Genomic DNA, 22952 nt, shown 5'->3' with positions numbered 1-22952 from the left:
ACGTGATCTGGTAAAGACAGTTTATTGGTTTCTAGGCATATAATTATGGCTTGATGCTCATGCCACCATGCACATCATCTACAGTAATCACAACTTGTACTGCACAAGTCACTGCTGTACTGTATTTAGAGATTGAAGAGGAGACACTTGGAGACGTTTAGAAGTTCCCTGCAGGCTAATCATATAATTTTTCAAGTAAGCTTTTTTTCTGTGCATCCACACTATATAGAACAATTAAACAACAAAGCTGTTAACTCTCATACCCACCCACTGCAGACAGGTATACCTGAAATACCCATAGTCTATTGAAGTGTTTAAGCAAGTAAAAGCACAACAATGTTTTTTTTTGGTTTGGACCACAACACTTTGTTTCTTCGATGTCAAGGAATAAAGTCAGGACTCCAATATAACTGGTTTACATTTGTCAAAAGAACTGAAACTACATTGTTAAGCACAGTGATGATGGAGGAAGAATATGACACTATTGAGTTGATTACTGGTAAACTAGGGCTTTAAAATGGGCTCACTGCCTTTACTTTTTTATATACATGCTGTATTTGTCGATGGTCATATTTGTCTAATGTACTAATGTCCTGCGTTACAAGCATTCAGTAGCAAACTGGGGTTCAATACAATGCAGGTTATGCGATGCAATGCAGGAGATGTTAGTTGAGCTTAAAATACACAGCAATTACTCAACAAAACATTTCATAATAATACTGTTACCAATGAGAAAGAGTCGACTGACAAAGAAACATTTTATCATGTATTTCTAACTACAAAGAGTTAATATTACACACTATGTATTACTTCATACATTTATGATTCCTAAAATGTAAGAGTAACCAATCAGTGTTCTGTCTCTATCCAGTGATGACAATGTTATTGGGAAATGTTGAACTCTGGCCTGAGAGACCAAGATACCTTCAAAGTGTTGTCCAAACCATCTTACCAGCAATTGTGGCCGTCCAAAACTGTATATAAACATACACACAACACGCATATCTAGTGAACACTTCACGCTTGAGTTAAATTCTGTCCGTAATATTGAATCAGGGCTTCAATACACTTGGTTTTTGTGCTGTAAAGATTAAAGGCAGAAGGACATAATTTTTAATGAGGACAACATTGAAACAAGACGAATTTCACTCATGCCCAGCAGTTTCTCCCTTCTTTGCATCTTCATTTCCACTATTTCCTTTTCTGTTGAAAGTGATGAGTAATTATTCCTTTGCTGTCAGATGCACCATTGTAGTTTCTCCCGTTACCTGTTAAAGGAGCAGTAATATATATTATATTATAAGGGTGTATCTATGAAAATATTGGAACTGGTCAATCTCTTAAATCGTGAGAGAATTATTTATCTTTGGGGTCAGCAAGATTTTTTTTTGATTTTTTTAAGAAAGAAATTATTCAGCAAGATTGCATTAAACTGATCAAAAGTGACAGTGAATAATTGTATAATGTCAAATAAATGCTGTTCTATTTAACTTTCTATTCTTAAAACAATCCAGAAAAAAATGCATCACAATTTCCACAAAAATATTAAGCAGCACAACTGTTTTCAATATTGATAAGGATTCTGAAGGATCATGTGACACTAAAAACTTTAGTAATGATGATAGAAATGTAGCTGTCCATCACAGGAATAAATAAAAAAATTTAATTTTAAAATATTTTAAATTAGAAAACGGTTCATTTCAATTATAATAATATTTCACAATATTACTGCTTTTATTGTAATTTTTTAAATAAAAAAATGTAGTCTTGGTGAGCATAAGACCCTTGTTAAAAAAATAAACATTAAAAAAAATCATAACAACCCCAAACATTTGAATGGTACCGAATATCTGTTCATACTTACAGTCTTTGTATGCATGAGTACACAAATTATTTTAGCCGATTTTGTACCTTATTGTACATGGTGTTTGTCAGAGACTGAAGGGTTGTTAGGGATGAGTTTAGAGTCAGATCCAGGGCTACAGACCCCTTCTATTAGATTCTTGTTGAAGTCGCCCAGGCTGGCAGCAGGAGACAGTCTGGGATAAGCTAATTGCCCCGTCAGATCCAACAGGTCCTCTAGAGCACGCATATTACTCATTCCATTCTGCTGGGGAGAGTTCAGTGGGGAAAATTCTGGGATGGAGATTAACTCCTCCTTCGAGACGGGGCTGAGAACACACAAAATAAACATTCAAAAAATTTTTAGATGACAATGTTCCCAGTAAATTTGAGGTGCTTCATACCCCCAAATGTTTCAGTCAGAATAATGTCAGCTGTATGTAAAAAAGCAGAAACAAATAAATGGATACCAGAGATAAAAAGTTATCACATATCACAAATGATATTTTCACATTGAAATTTACTTATATATATATATATTATAAATACATATATTATATATATATTAATATGAATAAAGTATTTAACATAAATAACATATTGTGTAATATGCATCTCCTTCATTCTTATGCTTGTCTGTTTTATTTACATGTGTTTGCCGTTTTGTTTTTTTAGGCTGCTTCAGATTCAGTATTATTGTGTGTAAATAAAAATCACAAAGTGGACGTACATTATTCTATTCTTTCTCATTTTGTAGTTCCTACCTGGTCAGTGTATAGGGCAGTCCAGTGTACAGGGTTTGTTGACACAGTAATTGTGTCAAACTCACCTTACCTCCATGTACTGCACTTCATCTGCAGAGTCCTCTGCCGCTCCACTCTTCCCTTCCAAAGTGTGCAGATATATAATAGGCAGGGGCGGTTTTGACTCTGGCAATGGGGTCAAGGGAGAGGGCGGGTGGTCCTTCCCTCCATCCTTTGATTTCACCTGTGTTATCATATGTTCACCAGCCTGAGCAAGAGTCTTTACTTGTGGGACAGTTACTGTTGAGGTCCCCTGTCCATTGGCATGAGGGATGTCTGATTTCTTCACAGGGATATCCTTCTTGGGTCCCTGAGCTGTGGCCTGTCCATTCATTTGCACAGTTACAGGTGTTTTCACCTGGTTACTGGCCTCCTGTTTGGCAAACTGAGTGATATTTTGGCTTTTTCCATTGGTCAGGCTGTTTTCCTGTAAGCAGCGAGTGGACATATTTGCAGGTATTTTCACTTGGGTGGAAACTTTGGGTTTGCTGTCTGTAGTCAACACACTCGTAATATTTGCTACTGTGTTTTCAGGCGAGCTCTTCAGCGGGGTTACCTGCACCTTTGCTGTGGATGTGTCTTCTCGCTTTACCTCTTCTTTCACTAGTAAACTTTGGGTATTCACCGGTTCACTCTTTTGTCTACTAGTCTTGGCATTTTCTTCACTTACCTTTCCTTTCTCTTCTGTTTTCACTGCAGTATGGTTGATGTTTACTTGGCCGTTCAAGGAGGGATTTGAGCATGACTTCATCTGTTTAGTCGTACAGCCATTCTCTGGTCTTTTCCCTTCACTCTCCGGTTTGTAAGTCTGGCCATGCAAAGTTGTCTGCATGATGTTATCCTGAGATTTGACCTCAGCCCCTGAGGTCAAATGGTTACCACCTGAAAAGAAAAGAGGTGTTGGAGACTATTATAATAATTAATCATATTTTTTGCCTGATATTAGTCTGCAATCGAAAGGAAAGCACTCTCGTGTTAGTAAACCAGCAAGATACTAAATGTCATTGTTACATGTGCATGTATTTTTGATTGATTTGTTTTGTGTAATGATTTGTCTGACCTTTAGGGGGCAGAAAAGTGTTCTTGTTGTGAGTGTGCTTGTTTTATTAGGAACTGATGTGAGTGAGGGATATAAGAAGCCTCGTTGCCATGTCTGGGCGGCGGGATTTTGGCGGTGTTTCTTTTGTTATCCCCGATTGTTTTTCCTTACACAATTATGTTTATTTTCTATTTGATAATGAATTCCCCTATTGAAACGAGCTTTGTTATGATGTCCCTCTTCTGTGTTATGGCTGTGGCCGTAAGAGTCATAGGCACATTTTTAAAGGGAGGTGGGGAAAAACATACATAATATACACATATTTGATAGGATTTTTTATGTTTTTGAAAGAGTATTTGATCAAAAATACAGAGAAAATAGAAATATTGTGAAATAATATTACACTTTTATACCTGTTTTCCATTTTAATATATTTTAGGAGTTTATTTATTCCTGCGAACCCATATTTTTCTGAAAAACGAAATTATATTATTAATCTTTTAATTATTTCGACAAAGTTTTATATTCATATGTAAAAAATAACTAAAAAGAAACCGTCATATATTACCTTTTATAATACTGATCTCACAATATACTTGAAACCCTTTCCAACATGAGATCACTAAACAAAAAGCTTATAAAAACAATAAAACATTTTTTTTAACTTATATTTTAGTTGTTGTTGTTCTCTGTTTTACATACTCTGAACTGTACCACAATGCCCAATATTTGTCATGTACATCTTGCATTATACTTATCTGTAATTGAATTAAATTTAAAAAAAAGAAATCATTCTAATTTGCTGATTTGCTGTTCAAGACATTTTTTTTTATTATTACCACAGCTGAAAACAGAAGAGCTGCTTAATATTTTTATGGAAACTGATACACTTTTTCTGAATTCTTTAAGTAATAGAAAGTTCAACTGAACAGCATTTATTTTAAATGAAAGATTTTTGTAACAATTTAAAACCTTTCACCAAAGTCACAGAACCACACAGATGCCTGCAATGTAAAACAGTGCAGACTAAATTTAGTCTGTGCAGTCTTTGAATAGATCACCTTGAACACAACCTATGACAGAGAATATGATCCCCTGCTGCCCTCTCCTGACATTGCTGTAGATACTGCAGTGATGGAAAAATACCAGCAGGACCTGCCTGACACATTAGATACGCTAGAACAGTCTGCATTCACAAAACAAGGAAAGGTTGAGTCCTACCTGGTGGAGAGACAGGGCAGTAGACAGGAGATAGGGGCTCTGGGCTATCCTCTCTCTGTGTGAATATTAGGTCATTCTGTTACTTTAACTTTCAGAGCAATCATATCCGCTCTACTTGAAAAAGGGCTGTTCATATGACATCCATATGGATGGTAACCCATGTAGGTAGCTGTACAATGCTTTACCTAATTGTATTAGAACGAAGTCACACGTTCCTGCTCTACAGTAGAGTGCATATACTGTATTCAGCTTGGATGTCATGCTAAACAGTTGTAAATTTAAAATTGATGCATGGACTGTTTCTCACAGATACCTTCATCTCGCCGTCACTCTTTCTGGTTCTCTTCATTATTTCCTCTATTCTCTGCAAGAGAATTTAAGCAAATACCAAGAAAATGTAAGCACTTTTTATTGTGGACTCATTGCAAAAATACAAGAATGAATGGAGTAAATGTTGTACTTGACTTGAATGAAATGGTCAGTGAGGTTTGGTGTTTACAGTTTATTTCTATGTGGTGTAATCTTTCCTTCTACCGCATGCACAGCTTCTGCTCTTTTGCTGGGTTGTGTATAATACAGGTGATCTTTGCAAAACTGTTTACAGTGGCTTGCTGCTGGTTATACCTTTTTCCGCTGTTGTCTCTCCTGTTCCTCCTGCTGTTTGAAATGTTCTCTCTCCTGCCGCTGACGCTCAGCGTCCTCCTGAGCACGAATCTCTGCCTCCTCTTTCTATTGAACACAGACACAACTGAAAAGATTATGTATGGGTGGATGGATGGATGTTTTTGGTTTTGAAAATGCAATTGCAAACAGAATATTACATTCTTCAGAAGTTTGGAATCTAACTGCAAGCAAATGCTTTTTGGTCCAGTGACTGAAAAGAGTCATTTCACTCTAAACCGTCTGACCTCTTTCTCCATCCGGGCCTGGAGCTCCTTCTCTTTCTGTTTTTTCTCCTCCTGCTCTCTCTTCTTCTGTTGCTGCTCTTGTCTAGATTTCTCCTCTTCTGCTTGACGAGTCTTCTCTTCCTGTCGAGCTCTTACCTCCAGCTGCCTCTTCTTAAGTTGCTCACTCTTTAGCCTGAAAATCAAACACAGACCAACACAGTGTCATGAGGAAACTTCCTTTTGGCACCACCAAAACCTCACTCCTGCACTGTATCCAAGCGACATTCAATCATCACTTTGGCAAGTATTTAACACAAGTATTTAGCTTTTTTTCTTTTAAGTATTTTTAATTCTCTTCTATTTTTAATTCTCTCTTTCATATAAGATATTCAGTTTCCTATAATTGTTTAGCACTTTGGTACTTATAAATTACTCATAAATAAATTTGAATTGAATTGAAAAACATACAAAACCCCCACAAATTTGTAGCGCATTTGATAACATTGTTATGCAATGCATACTCATTATAAGGGCCCTATTTTAACGATCTTATTGCATGGTCTAAAGCAGTGGTTCTCAAACGTGTCCTGGAGGACCCCCAACACTGCACGTTTTCTTTGTCTCCCAAATCAAACACACCTGATTAAACTTCTTCTTCTTCTTCTTTTTTTCCTTTTATTGGCAACCGCACTTAACAGTGCATTACTGCCATCATTAGATGGCTTGAAACAGAGACACTTCCTATTTTTCTTAATATTTCGCTCTTTAAATAACAAAACAAATATTGCGCCATTGACTTCAGACCAGGTTTCAGACATCTCGTCTTCAGACCAGCACGCCCATGGGCACACAATTGGGAGCAAATGCATTTGCTATTTGAAACAACGCAGCGCAGGACGTGAAAATGATAACTGCATCGGGCTGAAACTAACAAAAAACACTTGAATCGCGCCTGGCGCTGCATTGCACCAGGCATATGATAGGGCCCTAAATGTCTGAGTAACGTTCAACAAGCACTGAACACATACAAATATAGCATCAGTCACACAGACGCATACTTTTCCTGCTCCTCCAGTTCCCTGCGTTGTTTCTCCTCCTGTTCCTTCAGCAGTCTGGCCAGACGCCTGCGTTCTGCAAGCAGACGAGACGCCTCCTCAGCATCTGTCGTTCCAGCAACCACCTTGCCAGCAGAGTTCACCGGTGAATGATCTGTCAGAGAGTGAAAGCAAGAGTAAAACCATTTTCACATTTTAAAGATACTGTGGATGAAAAGAGCATGAATACCAATTAGACATATCATCGCAGTTAAAATTAGTTTTAACAAGAGAGACACTAGTCCAAAACTACTCAACTTTAGAAAGCTCATGGACCACAAAACAGGATCCCTTTAGTCCCCTTTTCTAGGGCCAAACTCCTAATTTAGATACTATAGTAATTCTTTAATGCTAATGAGGCCATGTGTGGTATCCAGTATGATCAAAATCTTATATCACAGCAACAGTAGCCAATATATCATGATATAATTATTTTTTTTCTTAAGATTTAACACAAAAATGTATATATTACATAATCATGTAGTAATTAATGGCTATTTTTGATAATCCCGTTAATTAAAAGCTTTACAAATGAATTTTATACTTCTTCCTCTCACTTGGTTATTTTTTTAGCCTCTGTTTTATCTTAATTAGTTTATTTTAATTGAACAGTATTTGGTATTTTTTTTGTATTTTATATTTGTCTTCAATTAATTTAAGCTGAACTGACCGACGCACACCAAAAGACAAGATTATTCATTTAACAAATGAATGGTAATCCAGTCAACGGTGCCAAAACAGCACATAATGCAACTCAAATAAAAACAAAACACAAAAGGTAGCACATTAAAATATGATAAATAAGCTACATATGAAAAGCCACAAATAATGTCTTGAGTGAGTCTGCACTAGTGTACTGAAGCAGCAGGTCATATTGTGTAAAAGGTTTCAGACCCACCTGCACACTTGCTTGCAGTCGCATCATTACAGTTTGACTTGGGATGGTTTTTCTCAGGGGTCTCCATCTTGTCATTAATTTTTTGTTGGTTTTCCAAAACACTTTTCTTCTCCTTTACTCCACTTCTTTCTGGAGGAGGTGTGCCGGAAACAGACGTCTCCATTTTTGGTGCCTTATCCAAACTTTCATTGTTAGGGCCCTCCTTTGGATCCTGACTTTTGACGTCCTCAGCTTTTTTGTCTTGTGTCTTCTTGTTGTTGTCACTGACTGGTGTGGCGGGTCTGTGTTTCATAGGGGAGGGTGGATACTGCCGCACTGTACATGGTGACTGAGTACGATTCTTAGGCACTAACCTTCAACCATACAAACAAACAGCTGATTCAGATACTTATAGTCAGCAGAGTACTGAATAATAATGTAATCAATTGGAGATCACTTTGCTACTATCCTATATAATATATATATATAGATAAGTGTGTGTATGTTACTTGGGTGTGGCAGGTGAGGCGGAGCGCTGGGTAACATCAGCAGGAGATTTCGCTCGCCTCACTGGTGAACCTGTGGCCGGAGAGCCAGTCCTCCTCTCTCTACGCAATCTCTCCTTCTGCAACAAACACAAATAACACATAACACTCTATGGTACATAGCTGCCAAATGGCAACATACCAGTTTCCTTTGCTTTGTCATTTTTCACAAACACTATCAAAAAATTCCATTGCTGAAATCAAATGGGCAGTCTTTAAAGTAACCAATAATGTGCTGTTTTAACCTGACTATCGATTTCTGTTTTTATCAATACGTTTTTCCAGAATATCAACCTTATCTGAAGGTCTTTTAACTTTTTTATAAGGTAATTTGATGATTTTATTCAAAGATCAGTTAAGATTTCTTTTCTTTTTTTGAGAGAAGTCTCTTATGCATGCCAAGGCTGCATTTATTTGATCCAATATTCAGTAAAAACATAAATATTATGAAATATTCTAGTAATTGTTTTCTATTTGAATATATATTTTGAAATGTAATTTATTCCTGTGATGGTAAAGCTGATTTTTCAGCATCATTACTCCAGTCTTCAGTGTCACATGATCCTTCAGAAATAATTCGAATATGAGGATTTGATGCTTAGGTAACATTTTTTTATATATATTATTATTATCAATGCTGAAAACTTATTGTGCTGCTCAATATTTTTGTTAAAAACTGATATATTTTTTCAAGATTCTTTAATGAATGGAGTTCAAAAGAACAGCATTTACAGTATTTGAAATGGAAATCTTTTGTAAACATATAAATGTCTTTACCGTCACTTTTGATCAATTAAATGTGTCTTTAAAAAAACAGTAGATTCGTTTTTACAAAATATTGATAAAATATCACCTTTAAAGAATGAGACATTTAATAATAAATGAATTTAATCAGAGGAGTAATTAATAAAAAATTAAGAAATAGTTGTCTGTTCTATTTTCTATTGTGATACCATAGGGCACATTTTCTTCATTTTTTTTTTCAAATTGTCATTAGAGTGTTAAAAATCAAATTAAAAAAGCTTCTTAATTGAACTGAACATACAAATTAGATAGTGACAATGAAGATAATGTATACAATAGAAGGATAAAAGTGTTTAATTGCCTGTATTTGGATGTCTGAATGGACAGTATGACTAGCTAATAAAAGAGTGAGGTTCTTTTGAGTTTGTAACAGACACTGTATGTCCTGACCTTGGGGGTGTTGGGGGCACTGACAGCTCCAATGGACTCTTCTGCTGGCACAGGATTGTTTCTGCGGCGGCTCGGTGACCCTCGGTAAGGTGACCTGTGAGGACTGGGGGGCACTGAATGGGAGAGACATAAGGGCATTTCTCAGTCAGAATAGATCTATCAATATTTCCATTTTTGTCTACACAGCGTAAACTGATATTAAACACTTAGTAAGCCACATGTACACATATACACACTCTTTGGTTATTTGAAACAAACAAAACAAAAACATTCAGTGGCACAAATGAACAGAGATGTAATTCAGCTCCAAGCTTTCACAACACAATACACCTGTTGTGGAGTGTGTGTGTGTGTGTGTGTGTGTGTGTGTTATCTTTGCAGCGCAGGCAGGACAGATGCATCTCTGCAGCACTGTTACAGCGACCCAGTGAGGAGTGTGTGTGTGTGAGGAGGCGATTCACTTTTTGTTTGTCCATAGAATTCAGATGACCATGACGGGCTGACAGAGAAAGGGATGGAGGAATGCAGAGAAAGAATGGGGAAAAGGTAGGGATGAATTGGATGGATGGGACTGACAACATTAGTATGAATGGAGAGATGGAGGGATGTATTTGGATAGGTGTGTCCAAAGCCTCTTTTTTAACATGCATTACAAAATGATGAAGGGCAATTAGGGGTTCTGAATGGGTTAATATATGCATGGATGTGCGCACGTGTGTGTGTGTGTGTGTGTGTGTGTGTGTGTGTGTGTAGTTAAGTCTATGTAACCATGCCTGCTGAGATCCAAATACAATGAAAATCTACCCATGTACAGACATACATGCACACGCAACACTTCAACACTGAAATAACCATAGCTGTAATTAAAGTACTGGTTCAGATTCAAATAAAGTTGTTAGTAAAAAATGTACAGTCACAATCATAGAAAACTCACAAGAAGACACAGCAGCACACTGACATTCAGATTTGTTTTGACTTTCACCAACCAAGTACTAAGCAGAGCAAGTGCACAATAAATATACAGTGCCGTGCTAAAGAATTCAGACTCACAATTCTCCAATTCTCTGTTTTGTTTTGTTTTTTATTTCAAAGCAACAATTCAGCTTAGCACCATATTGAAATAGTGCCACAGATGGTCAGATAGATGCGATTTCCACGAGGCTCTATTTGCTTAAGGGGTATTTTCACATTGCAAGTGGTTCTGGCCTGTGCAAAACATGCTGTCATGATGCTAGGATTGTCTAGGTGGTTGCCAGGGTGTTACTATGTGGTTGCTAGCATGTTGCAATGCAATTCCTAGATTTTTGGGTTTTGGGTTTTCTATGATTTCTATGTGGTTTTGTATTGACACATCCCCAAGTGTGATACACTTAAATTATAAATTTTTATAAAGATTTATGCATTCGATTTACAATACAATTTCTGACCCTTGCATGCAAACTGAATGCGTTTTAAATACACAAATGACCGAGTTATATATTTATCATCAATAAATCCAATTTATTTCAATCTCATATATTTTAATTATAACTGAATATGTTCGTTCCTTAGCTAGCCATATTTGATCCATATTCATTCTTTTTAACTGAATAAACATGATTATAAACATCATGTTCTAACCTATTTGAATAAATACATTTTGAAATTATGTTTTTTTAATTTTATTAAACCAACTAGATGCCAATAGTTAAAATTAAACTTTGGCATGATTTTTCCAGTGCAAAACCTTAACCGTTTAATTTATGTATGACTGGCAAATATGCATCAGATTGAAATGTTATATGCAATTTTCCTAAATATTTGTGGGAGTCTGGTCCTTAGATATGGCTCATGTCCCTCCTTTATTGTAATAGGATTAGGATTAGCCATAGCATGCACCACCAATTAAACTGATTTTGGCTTTCAGTGGTTAAAAATAAAATAAAAATCACATTAAACTGAATTTAAATAAAGGGTTTGTAATTCAGTGTTTGAGAGAAGGTGCTAAAGACCTGAATATGTTTACAAGGCACTGTACATTCAGATTAGATATAGCAGCATGTGAATTTCTCAGCAAAACAAAAATCTTGGACATTCCCATACTTGAAAGCAGCCTTCTCTTGTCATCCCCTTATCTTGCTGGCTCTTGATCTAAAAACATTTTCAAGGCAGCTAATTTTACATAGCGTTAATGGCCAGTCTCTTGTCTGAGACCTAAGTGCAACTGGGTCACATTTGGATATTATGCAAGCGTTTACCCCATTTAGCCCCGTAAGTGCTCAAGCAGGAACCAGGGAAGGAGAGCAGGCTGGTTTAGAGTTTTGGGATGGAAAACTAAAAACTAGAAGAATGGTGTCAATCTGAGGGGACAGGAGGCAGAAGGTGGTGAGAAAAGGCCAGCTTTAGGGTTCATACCGTTGCCTGATTCGATGGCAGTAGGAGAGGGGGCAGCGAGGTCATGGGGGAGGGCAGCAGAGAGAGGAGGCGGGGCATTCTCCCAGTCACCTGGGCGATGGGGTCACGGCAGAGCACAGCAGAAACAGCACAGCGTTATGGACAGACTGGGCACCCTTAGGTGAAGTGTGTGTTTTTGGGGTGGTGTGTGTGTAGCTTAGCACACACACCTAAAAACTTTCACCACATACTCTGGCACTCTCCAAGCATAACAGCCAGACACAATGAGCAGGGCTGATCTGACTTCAGACACACTCAAACTCAAAACCAGTGTCCTTTATACACACACACACACACACACACACACACACACACACACACAAAACACACACACACACACACGCACACACCAATCATGTGATCACTTTTATGATCAAGTCCTGAAATCATCTCAGTGCTCTCAATAAGCATTCACACTTAATTTCTAGGGATAAACATAAAGCAACAGGAATTAGGATGATTGTGTCTTAAGATGAATCGTTCAGATATCACTGTGGATAAAAGCACACACTAAATTAATAAATGTAACTTTTTAATTTGAGATGTCTTTTCAATTTAAAAATAAATAAATAATTTAATAATGTTGACATTTTATTTTATTTTACAATCTACAATGACCTCAAACATATTACACAAACACACATTTTTCCTTTTGAACTTCCCTAGCTTTTTTAATGATTAAAATTAAGGCTCCAAATCAATAACCAATTTCTTAACCAATTAATGAGCGTGTATCTAAATCAAGCCAAAGGGACGGAGCGCAGCTCACAGAAAGTGCTGATTCACTTATGCCTGCCTGTTTTTCCTCTCTGATGAGATTCATGAATTATGAAACCTGAGCTCAGCTCTAGTAAAGCTGTGTCCTAAAGCCCAGACGAAAATCATGCAAATGCAAAGACGCTGCACTGTAGATGCACAACAGCTCTTAACATACAACTGCTCTGTGGAAAATTTACATAACAAAAAAAAAACATTTAAAGCCAATAATCTTGTATTTAACTACTATGTAACAATAAATAAATAATGTAAAAAATGACATAAAATGAACATTTTAATAATAAATTAAATTGAATTTAGAAAATTGCAAAATAAAAGCATCTTCATGAGCGGTCTCAATCCACCATTCCATGAAAGATTTGAATCGCAGTAGTGCCATTCTCACTCCATCACTACTCATTCCCATCCACCAAGTCTCTCCTTTTCTTCATCCAATGTCATGCGTGTTCATTACACTCACCTTGACCAGTGCCGCCGGGACCCCATACCCAGCGTTTATTCCTGTTCTCCAGCTGCATGCTGCGCTCATGTGATCTCCTCATCAGAGCCTCCAGACGCTCCTGTGTATGCCGTTACAGCACAGGAAACACCAGACACTCACTTCACCAATGGATATTTACACCAACAATATTAGCACAACTACTCTGTGAACAGATATATGCACTGAAAGAAGAATACGCATAATTCCATATGAGTGCTCATATGCACCACCGTTCAAAGGTTTGGGCTAAGATGTTTTATTTTTTGAAAGAAACTTTGAACTGAATACTTTTATTCAGTAAGGATACATTAAATTGATCAGTTGTAACAGTAAAGACATTTATAATGTTATAAAATATTTCTATCTCAAATAAATTCTGCTCTATTGAACTTTCTGTTAATAATATATTTTTGTTTTCAACATTGATAATAATTACAAATATTTCTTGAGCACCAAATCAGAATCAGAATTATCACCAAATTAGAAGGATTTATGTAGGATCATGTGACACTGAAGACTGGAGTAATGATGCTGAGAATTCAGCTTTGCAATCACAGGAATACATTTTAAAATATATTAAAATACAAAATTATTGTTTTTACTGTATTTTGGATCAAATAAATGCAGCCTTGGTTAGCACAAAAAAAATATTTCAAAAACATTTTAAAAATTCTTTAAAGAATGGAACATCACCGACTAAGATACTAACTATAACCGTAACTTTAAATTTCCCTCATTAAGTTCTTTACTAGGATTTCAGGTTGTAATGATTAGCACTAGAACTCATTCCCTTCTATAGAAAGGGCCCTAATAAGCACCACATGATCAGCAAGTCGTATACTCAAATATTCACATGACTATTCAGGTAGCAAGTTTCAGCCATCTTATTTACGCTTTCATTTGAGTTTGCTTTGCATCTATGAAAATGGTTCCAGCAACATTTGTTAAGACCAGCATCACCTCCCCCGCATGCCACCTTGTTCCTCTTTCTTTCTTTGCCCACTCATTTTCAGGATCTGCTTTTCCAAATGAACGTAACTGTGAAAGCTGACTGTGTGGCAGATGAAGGCCGTGTTTGAGAAGAATAATGAATCCACAGCCCAGCGAGAGATAAGGATTAAAATAAAGTCTGATCTGATCTGGCCAAATCCCTCTGATTGGAGAAGTATCACAAGCCACGACACCCAGTAAACACTCGCAGGCTCATAACAGATAAATGAGAGTGTAAGAATAGTGTCTGCCCTGTGGGTGGCTGATATTACATGGCAAGGCATGCATTCATTGCCATAGATACAGTGCATTTGCTGAAAATGTCATGATTCTTTTTTTCTTCTTCTTCCTAAATTCAGATGGTTTTAATCACATTGCAGCCCTAAATGTATTTACAATACATGCTGTACAGTAGCTGTCCCACAGTTATTGGAGTTGAATCACAAGGGATGTTTGAAATTACTGTCCTGACATCTGGCATATCAGTGCCGTATGAGCATAATAGCATCCGAAAGGTCAAGGGAAGAGGAGCACAATTATCTTCTGTCCTTCTCAAATGAAAAGAAAAACAGTATCTATAATTCCAGTGACTCATTAACCTATGACTGGTGGATTTGACTAGAGATCTCTGACCTTCTCCTCTTCTAGCTGCTGTCTTCTCTTCTCCTCCACGGCTGCCCTGCGAAGCTCCTCCTTCTGTCTCTGCTCGTCCAGCCGCTTCCATCGCTCTTCCACCGTCTTCTCGTACTGCAGCTGTGCTCGCTTCTCCTTGTCCTTTATAGCTTGCTCCCGTGCAGCTGAGAAAGAGCGAGAGAAACTATTGACTACATTCAGGCTTGTCATGAAAAAAACACTATCCAACTCAAAGCTCATCATCGTTACTGACAGCTTCTCACAGGGAATGTTCTTGTGTACATTCGCCATTTTTTCAATTGTTGGTCTATGTAGACATGCAATAAACTGGACAAACATCTTTGGCAATTAGCATTGTGTTGTTTAGATATCAGGACAGGTTATTAAGGGTTAAGTTGTACCCTTAGGTAGATTTGGTTTGTAGCGGACAAGTGCATGCATCTTAAAAAACGTCTTACAAACAACTGTACAAAGGACGGGAGTTATCATTAAATATCACAGCATTCATCCGCTGTAACTGTCTAATACACAGACATGCTGGGTAAAGCAGCCTACTAGACCATCAGATGTGAAAAACACATTGTCCTGATTCAGTATGCAGACTGATCTCATGAAATGGCGTATGTATGACACGCCAATTCGTATTTCCATTTTTGGCGTGCTATCAACACGCATAATCGCTTTTCAGCGTGTTTATCAACGCCTTTGACTTAACGTTATATAACTGTATTATGTATATATAGATATATGACCTACCCCAACCCCGTCCCTAAACCTACCCGTCACTGGGGTTAATACCATTTATGAGTGTTCTCCTACCATCCTAGGAAAAAAAAGATCGCTCCACACATGTAGATATAGATTTTGCTTCGTTTCGCTCGGACATTTCACGGCGTACACATACACGCCGAATCACTCGGACATTTAATGGCGTAGACATACACGCAAAAGATTTCGGCGTGGACATACACGCGGATAGCTCAAAATGCGTATAGATAACACGCCACTTGACTTGAAAGTGGCGTGTATGTTTACGCAAAGTCATGATGTCATGTTGCAGTATGAGATGTTGTCAGGCTATATGTCAGTGTCATTATTCTAGAATTATTTTCGTAACTTGTTACAAAATAAAAAGTCTCTTACCTCAAAAAAAAAAAAAAAATTCTGTCCTGTCATATCTTATACTGTGCTCGCGGCACGCACTCTTTAGTTGCACGTGCTGATTTCACATGAAATTTTGTGCATGTGTCTAGTTATGTTGTCAATTAGCAAGTTATGAAATTACCAAAAAGTACCAATAAATTACGTAACTGGTACGTCTTGTGTTTGCTGGGAAGGATTTTTGAATACAGGTTTTATTAACAGTTCATGTTAGTATATATATCAGTGTAACTAGCTTCTATAACCGTAACCCAAAATACCACTTTTTGTTAACTTTATGTTATTTGTTCACTTTTTGTTATTTTCTATATTTTTGATGATCATACTAACTCACTTTCATAGAAACTTACTTTATTGTATTATCAAAAACTAGTTTAGGACTGTTATTTATTAGCCTTACCTTATAATGTCTATTCATCAGTGTTAGTGATATTCTTACAATTTATATTTATGTTAAGTAAAGTGGGAAGGCAGGTTTAATGACCTTGGGAAAATATTGGTCCCATGGCCAAACCATAAGGGAACCACTTTATTAGACTATTACTACTATTACTATTTGACTCAAAGAGTTTCTGTTCTTTAAATATATATTTTCAAACCAAAACACTAGGAAAAAAGAGAGAATCATTTCAATGCAAGCATGATAAAATATTAAGGTCATCAATGTTTTATCACTGTGAAAATTGGAAAGATTCCTTAAATAAAACAAACGCTTGTGCCCCATTTCACACACAGCTTCACAATTGGCTTCAAAGTTTTTTTTAATTGTTTTTTAAGTTGTTTTAAAATCTATCTCAAGATATTTCCATTGCACTGTGTCTAGTGTTAAAGAAAAGAAATACAAATTAATACACCACCACTATATATATACTGACAAACACTTGCAATTTTGATAAATAAAATAAAAAAGATCCGTATAGTCTTTCCTGTAGAGCAAGTAGAGAATGGTGCTAGCAGCACCAAGATCATTGGGTCAATTTCCAAAAATACATGAACTTACTGAATATATACTTTCAATAATACAATGTAAGTTGCTTTGAATAAAAGCATTTGCCAAATGCATTGATTAAAAACTTAAATGATGGCCCATCCAAAGTTGAAATCGCCCTGTGAGTCAATTACTGCCTCACACATACAGAGACATAAACAGACACACTTACCCAAACTCTTCTCCCTCTCCTCACGTCTCTCTTTGGCAAGCCTCATCCTATCATCTGTCTTCAAATAGCCCTCCAAATCTTTGACAGAGTGACAGGGAAACATAAAAACAGGAAAATAGACACTTTATCTCTTTAGACAGGTTTTACAGTGCCTGTGCTTTTAGACAAACAGTCAGAGTTTACACAAACAGAAAAGGTGGGACTTACATTGTTTACCTGCATATGCGTTGGTATTGGCCAAATGGCGTGAAGGCGAAGCGTGCCCATTCTGAGTTTTCTTTTCTGTGACAATGGGTGGGGCCAGTGCATCAGCTTTAGATAGGATGAAGATAAAGGATGAGGAGGATGAAGAAGAAAACCGTGTCAGTGAAAGTTCATTAGTAGCCATTGTTAATTCTGCAATCAACCTCTTTTCAACAATATGATATCTGTCCAAAAATCATACAGTTTATAATATAATATAATATAATATAATATAATATAATAAATGCATTCCTGTAGCTTAAAAAATGCAGAATGGCGCTCCCAACACCAAAGTCGTGGGTTTGATTCCCAGAGAATCCAAGAACTGACTTTAATAGTTTAATAAAGGTGCAGTGTACAACTTCTGCATCACTATCAGCACAGAATTGTAATAATGTTGACTATTTCTGTCTGTGCCAATAGCCTTGTTCCCCTCTCTGCCCCATTCTTTCCTGTCTCATCTGCACTGTCCTATCTTAAATTTGTTTTACTATTTCCAAACTGGTTTTCCAAACACCTCTACCACCCTGTCTGCTATTTTTGGAACAAACTAGTAGTTTGGCTTATCTAAACTTGTCTGCACTCTACTTGATTCATCACAAAAACGAAACATTTCAACATTAATGTTACTGGGCAAAGTGTAGGAGGGTCTTACTCTGTTTCATAGAAGGGCTGCCTGGGTTGGTTTTCTGGTAAGTTGGTGAGTCATGGCCATTGCTTTGAGATTTCTTTTCCGGAGTTAAAGGTGATGTCATGACTTTAGTAACTGCAGAGAAAGAGAGAACACACCAATCGTGGTGAAAATTGATTGAAATGGCAAGCTTCAGTTTTGAGAAGACCTTGACATCTGGCCTTGTTAAACAGAGATATTGTAGTTGAGTTATAAAGACACACATATAAGTATATAAAATGGCAGACTCAGACTCAACAGAATCTCTGTTGAACAAATTGAGGTAGGCTAAACAGAGAGTTTGTTTATGTTCTGAGTCTAGCAGAAAGAAGAGACCACTGATTCTTTCTGGACTAGATTATAAATCTGAAGCTGTGGCCTAGTTACTTCTGCTTCATATATTCACAAACTTTAAATGCAAACACAATCAGTCATTTCACAGTCACATACACTTCATAGAGTCAGACATTATATAATTTATCCACCAAGATTTGCACCCATGGGAACACATAAACAACACTCATTGAAATAAACAATCCACTGACAATCAATATATTAGGCAGTTTAGTACAGAAGAGTACAGTGGGCTCTAAAAATAACTAGATGGTTCTTAAATTGTCTACTTTATTTTCTATTTCCTTGTTGACAGCATTGAAATCTTTTTATGTTCCGTTTCCGATCTTCTTTCCTTCCTCTGCATGACGGTCCTTTTAAATAAATTGCTCACTCATGATGGTGTCCGTTGTTGGCTCTGTCTCCTTCCTTTCTCTCTGTCTCTCTGCTCCCAAATCTATATTCCCAGTACACACACAAGCTCTGCTATAAGAATCAGAGAGTGCACATAAAGCTGACTGAGAATGTGTGAGCTCAATGTCAGACAGAACAATCAATAAAGCAACACAGCACTACAAATACTGTGGGTTTTTATAATAATCTTAAATAATTATAAATAATTTTGTAGGTTCTCTGGTATCTTTACTTAGCACTAAAGAGCATGAATGAATATATATATATATATATATATATATATATATATATATATCCTCTAGCTAGTGTGCCTCTTGAGGCCAGGGGAGTGAGGTTTATCAACAGCTCTTACTAGCTGGCCTGCGTTACACTCACCCCCCTAAACCTCACTCACATCCGGGTCACGGTATCAATGTAACACCTCAAGGTCCTACTCGCCCTTACTCTGTGCAGGCCTCGCACCCAGGTTGCCAGCATGAGAGGTGGGCGAGCTAACAAGGGCGCTAAAGACCGCAGGCTCTAGCTTCAGTTGCTAGTGTGCCTCTTGAGGCCAGAGGAGCAAGGTTTACTTGCACAGCTCCTAATAGCTGGTCTCTGTCACATTTATAACACACTATATCAAAGAACCGAAATGTTTAGACATGGCTGATAAAACTCAAACTGTTGAAAACTCTTAAAAATAAAGGTTCCAAAAGTGGGTTTTCGTAGCGATGCAAAAGAATAACTATTATAGGTTCCCCAAAGAACCTTTCTGTGAACACTGAACAGTTCTTAAAGTCTACATACTTAAAGTCTACATAACTTTATTGTTAACTATATACTTACAGCAGTAAGTCTCCATAATAATCTTAAACTTAAGAGTGATCTGTCAAAATACTTAATGCACACACTAAGTGCACTATTCAGATTTGGTTTAGGACACTAAAGTAACATGCAGTAGGACAGGGACAGTTCTGCAGATGCTGCTTAAATCACACGCATTCACTCAAGCCAGCTCCTGAGCCGGATGTTGCTCTCTTCATCGATTTTCCATTAAATTAATTTGGCAAATGGACGTGGTTTAGACTTAACGGCTCTAATCTCATCAGTTTTGACTTTATAGTGTTGGGCGGTGTTCGCCCCGTCAACTTTCGAGAGCCTCCCATGCCATGAGAATGCAACGCAATACAAAAATAATGTAGGCTACTTGCCCCTGAGGATGACAAACAAACAATAAAGACCTGCAGCGAGTTTTTTTTTTTTTTTTTAAATCTGAACAAGCAAAAGGTAATAGGACTAAATGAAAGAAGAATTCCGAAGTAGAGCAAGGCCAGTTAGGATGTGAAAGCATAATAAATCAATGCTTTAGCGTTTGTTTTTTTATCGGCCAGATCAGACAGAAGCATTTTGTAAAGGAAATAATTCAACTGGGCACCTCAGTCATTGTTCTTCATCGCCACACTGTAAGCTAATATGCATGCTAGATAAGCATTAACATATCTATGAGTGAATCATTGTCCTACTCATCCAATACCACACTAAGAAAACACCGCAGGTACGCTTACTGAAATATTGACAGACAGAATGTTACCTTTCCGCAAGTCGCTCACCTGTCGTTGTACTGACAGCGTTCTCCGCCATTTTCGTGGTCCACTGGCGGCTCTCCCAACCGCAATGTCACGGACAGCGACGCAGCTAAACGCGATCCCCAAAAATTCAGGCCAAGAGAAACAGCATAGCCAGCCCCTTCCTGGACTGCCGCTGCGGTACCGGGAACCGATCCGCTTTCTACAATTTCAGCAGAATGTGCTCTGTGGTTCTATCACAGATTGTTATGCAGTGATGAATCGGATTGAGAGGAAAGTTAGTCTCGCGCGGCAGTCGGGAGTTTTCTGACCAGCTGTCCCGTAAAGAGGATACTAACACCCGAATAGCGTTTGTGGAGAGGGTCTGGTTAGAGAGACTGGACAGCGCAGTAGTGCTGAAACACTGAGTGACGTCATCGACAGCGGTGAAATAGAGCCAACTGATTTCGATCTTCGAGAAACGACTGCCCACGTCCACATATTCACAAACAAAACTTTTCAAATTACACATTTTAAGTGTACTTAGGGCGAATTGAAGAAAGCAATAATAGTACAAATTGAAATTGTTTAATTAAAATCCAGTTTTGTATGAGTCTATACACAGAGAAAAGAGAGAAAACAACGAACAATAGCAGCAAAAATGTTAATTTGATTTATTTTTTTATAGCGTGTAGATTTTATGTGTCGTCGCGAGCTACGCGTCCAAACAATTGACCGTTCGCAAAAGCCACGCCCCCTAGTTACTGTTACTACGCCCGTCAAACAATTGAGAACCAGACACATAGTCATGGCTGGGTTGAATATAAGTGATTGGTTTTGGAGCAATGCGGCAGACATATCCTCCAGGGCACTACAGAAAGGGCTGCAATATGCAGTGGAGGGATATGTCCAAAATGTCAAAATAAGCAAAGACGGGAATATGACAACAATCGAGGCAAAGGTGTACCTGTCTCAGTCCAAGAATCAGAAACCTCACGACCTATTCTTGCAATGCAACCAACACAGCCTTGTGGACCAGTCCTGTTCCTGCACTGCCGGGTAAGTAGCCTAGCCTATGTTTTAAATTTTAAATATTTTCCCAGCCAACATTCTCTGTCATGTGTCAGACCTACACAATCTAGTTTAGGTTACAAAGATTCAGATTCTACCTGTTCTATTAGCGATTGTCAGTTAGCGTAGTATGTTATGACTTTACAGATGGCAACGCGTTGATTTGTTGGTTAAATGTTATGCACTGCTTTCGGTAACAATGCTAGATGGAACCACAACTGTTAAATTCAGTTTTACAGATTTTATAGCCACCAGTGACCGTCAACCTCTTGCTAAATTGTCTGTGTCGATAGCAATATGTGCTTGACAGGCTAACAGCTACCTTACAGGCTGCCTGAATTTCCTACGGAAAAATAAAGTATCCTAATGTTCTAACTTTACTACTTTCGATAATAATGCTACATAGAACCACAATTGATAACTACTTATTACTACTTATTGATCATTTATATGCTAAGTTAGCTCGCTAGATTTACTTACCTTAGAGCAGACATATGTATGCTTGTTAATCTTCGAGGCATTTAGCTGTGGGTGAGGTCTCCCACACTGCTTGATCCATTGTCGGCATCTTTCCTCTTGGGTTTTGGAAATGCGAAAAAAACGACCCCTCCCTCTAAACTTTTGGGGTACCTGGTGTCAGACTTGCAGGTGCCATAGGCGCATCGTTTCACCATCTTGCTGAAATCCCAATGTTTGACGGAGGTCCTTCTCCTTAGCTACAGTTGCTAAGTTATGATTGGACGAGGACCGTTCGAGGGCGGGGTTTTGCGAACGGTCAATTCCATTGACCTAAAAAATATGCAAATTCGAACGTCACGGTCACATGTAACTTAGATACTAGCCTACATATTTGAATAATAGCATAATTTAAAATTAACAGAGAAAGATGATGTTTATGTTAGATCTTATATTACTTGGCAAGTTATACATTCATAAACATTATTTATGTGAATGGTCTGAATGAATACCCAATAACACCCATTTCAAAGCTGACATTATGATTTACCTGAAACCTCACAAGGACTTTCAAGCCGCAAAGCAATCAGAACTATGGATATTTACAAATAATTAAATTACTTTATTTTGATTATACACGTATACTACGTTCTGTCTTTTTCTTCTTCCTTAACATGCGAATATATTTTTTTATCATAATATCTTTCATATGGATGTTACCCTTAACAATAGCAGATGTTAAAAATATTATTAATGATTTTATGATGCTATGGAATTAGACAATTTTATTATATTTTATAGCAGCATTATATATGCAACATTTGTATCTTTTGAAATTTTACATGTATATTTTGTTGGAAATAAACATAAAAAAACCTCCAGGATAATTACTAATCCACTGTGAAGTATGAACAGTTAAACAAGAAATAATTTTCCAGAATTAACAATTTTAAGCGTGAAAAGCTTAATTTACACATTGAAAATTGCCCAAAACTGGTTAAAAGTAACATTTACTCAATGACCAAACGCTGCATTGGAGGTATAATGGAAGTTTGAGGTTATTACTAGGTCTCCTAGGGTAGTG

General features: G+C 37.3%; 1 protein-coding gene across 11 annotated transcripts; it reads right to left on the bottom strand.

Annotated features, from left to right (window-relative positions):
- Positions 1-6: 6 nt before the first annotated feature.
- On the bottom strand, positions 7-22201 carry map7d2a (MAP7 domain containing 2a). Of its 11 annotated transcripts, XM_077241141.1 has the most exons (19): positions 21893-22100; positions 18036-18146; positions 17345-17449; positions 17138-17215; positions 14817-14980; positions 13173-13272; positions 11897-11986; positions 9503-9615; positions 8273-8388; positions 7785-8137; positions 6851-7001; positions 5814-5985; positions 5530-5634; positions 5219-5269; positions 4906-4960; positions 3316-3527; positions 2672-3072; positions 1912-2171; positions 7-1268 (listed from the first exon to the last, which is right to left on the bottom strand). In XM_077241141.1, exons 2-18 carry the CDS (start codon positions 18133-18135, stop codon positions 1913-1915), a joined length of 2625 nt encoding a protein of 874 aa, XP_077097256.1. In that variant the 5' UTR covers positions 18136-18146; positions 21893-22100; the 3' UTR covers positions 7-1268; position 1912. The 11 variants fall into 11 exon arrangements, 10 of the variants coding, with proteins under 10 accessions (XP_077097256.1, XP_077097251.1, XP_077097250.1 ...); XM_077241136.1 differs by having other exon boundaries at positions 2672-3527; positions 17354-17449; positions 21893-22150; XM_077241135.1 differs by having other exon boundaries at positions 2672-3527; positions 21893-22146.
- Between the last annotated feature and the right edge of the window lie 751 nt (positions 22202-22952).

The sequence above is a fragment of the Siphateles boraxobius genome, unplaced genomic scaffold, assembly GCF_051911475.1.
Source record: "Siphateles boraxobius isolate OS27281-9 unplaced genomic scaffold, OSU_SipBor_1 24, whole genome shotgun sequence".
In the NCBI taxonomy this organism is placed as follows: domain Eukaryota; kingdom Metazoa; phylum Chordata; class Actinopteri; order Cypriniformes; family Leuciscidae; genus Siphateles; species Siphateles boraxobius.
Note: the sequence above shows the minus strand (reverse complement) of the source record. Positions and strands in the feature narration are given on the sequence as shown.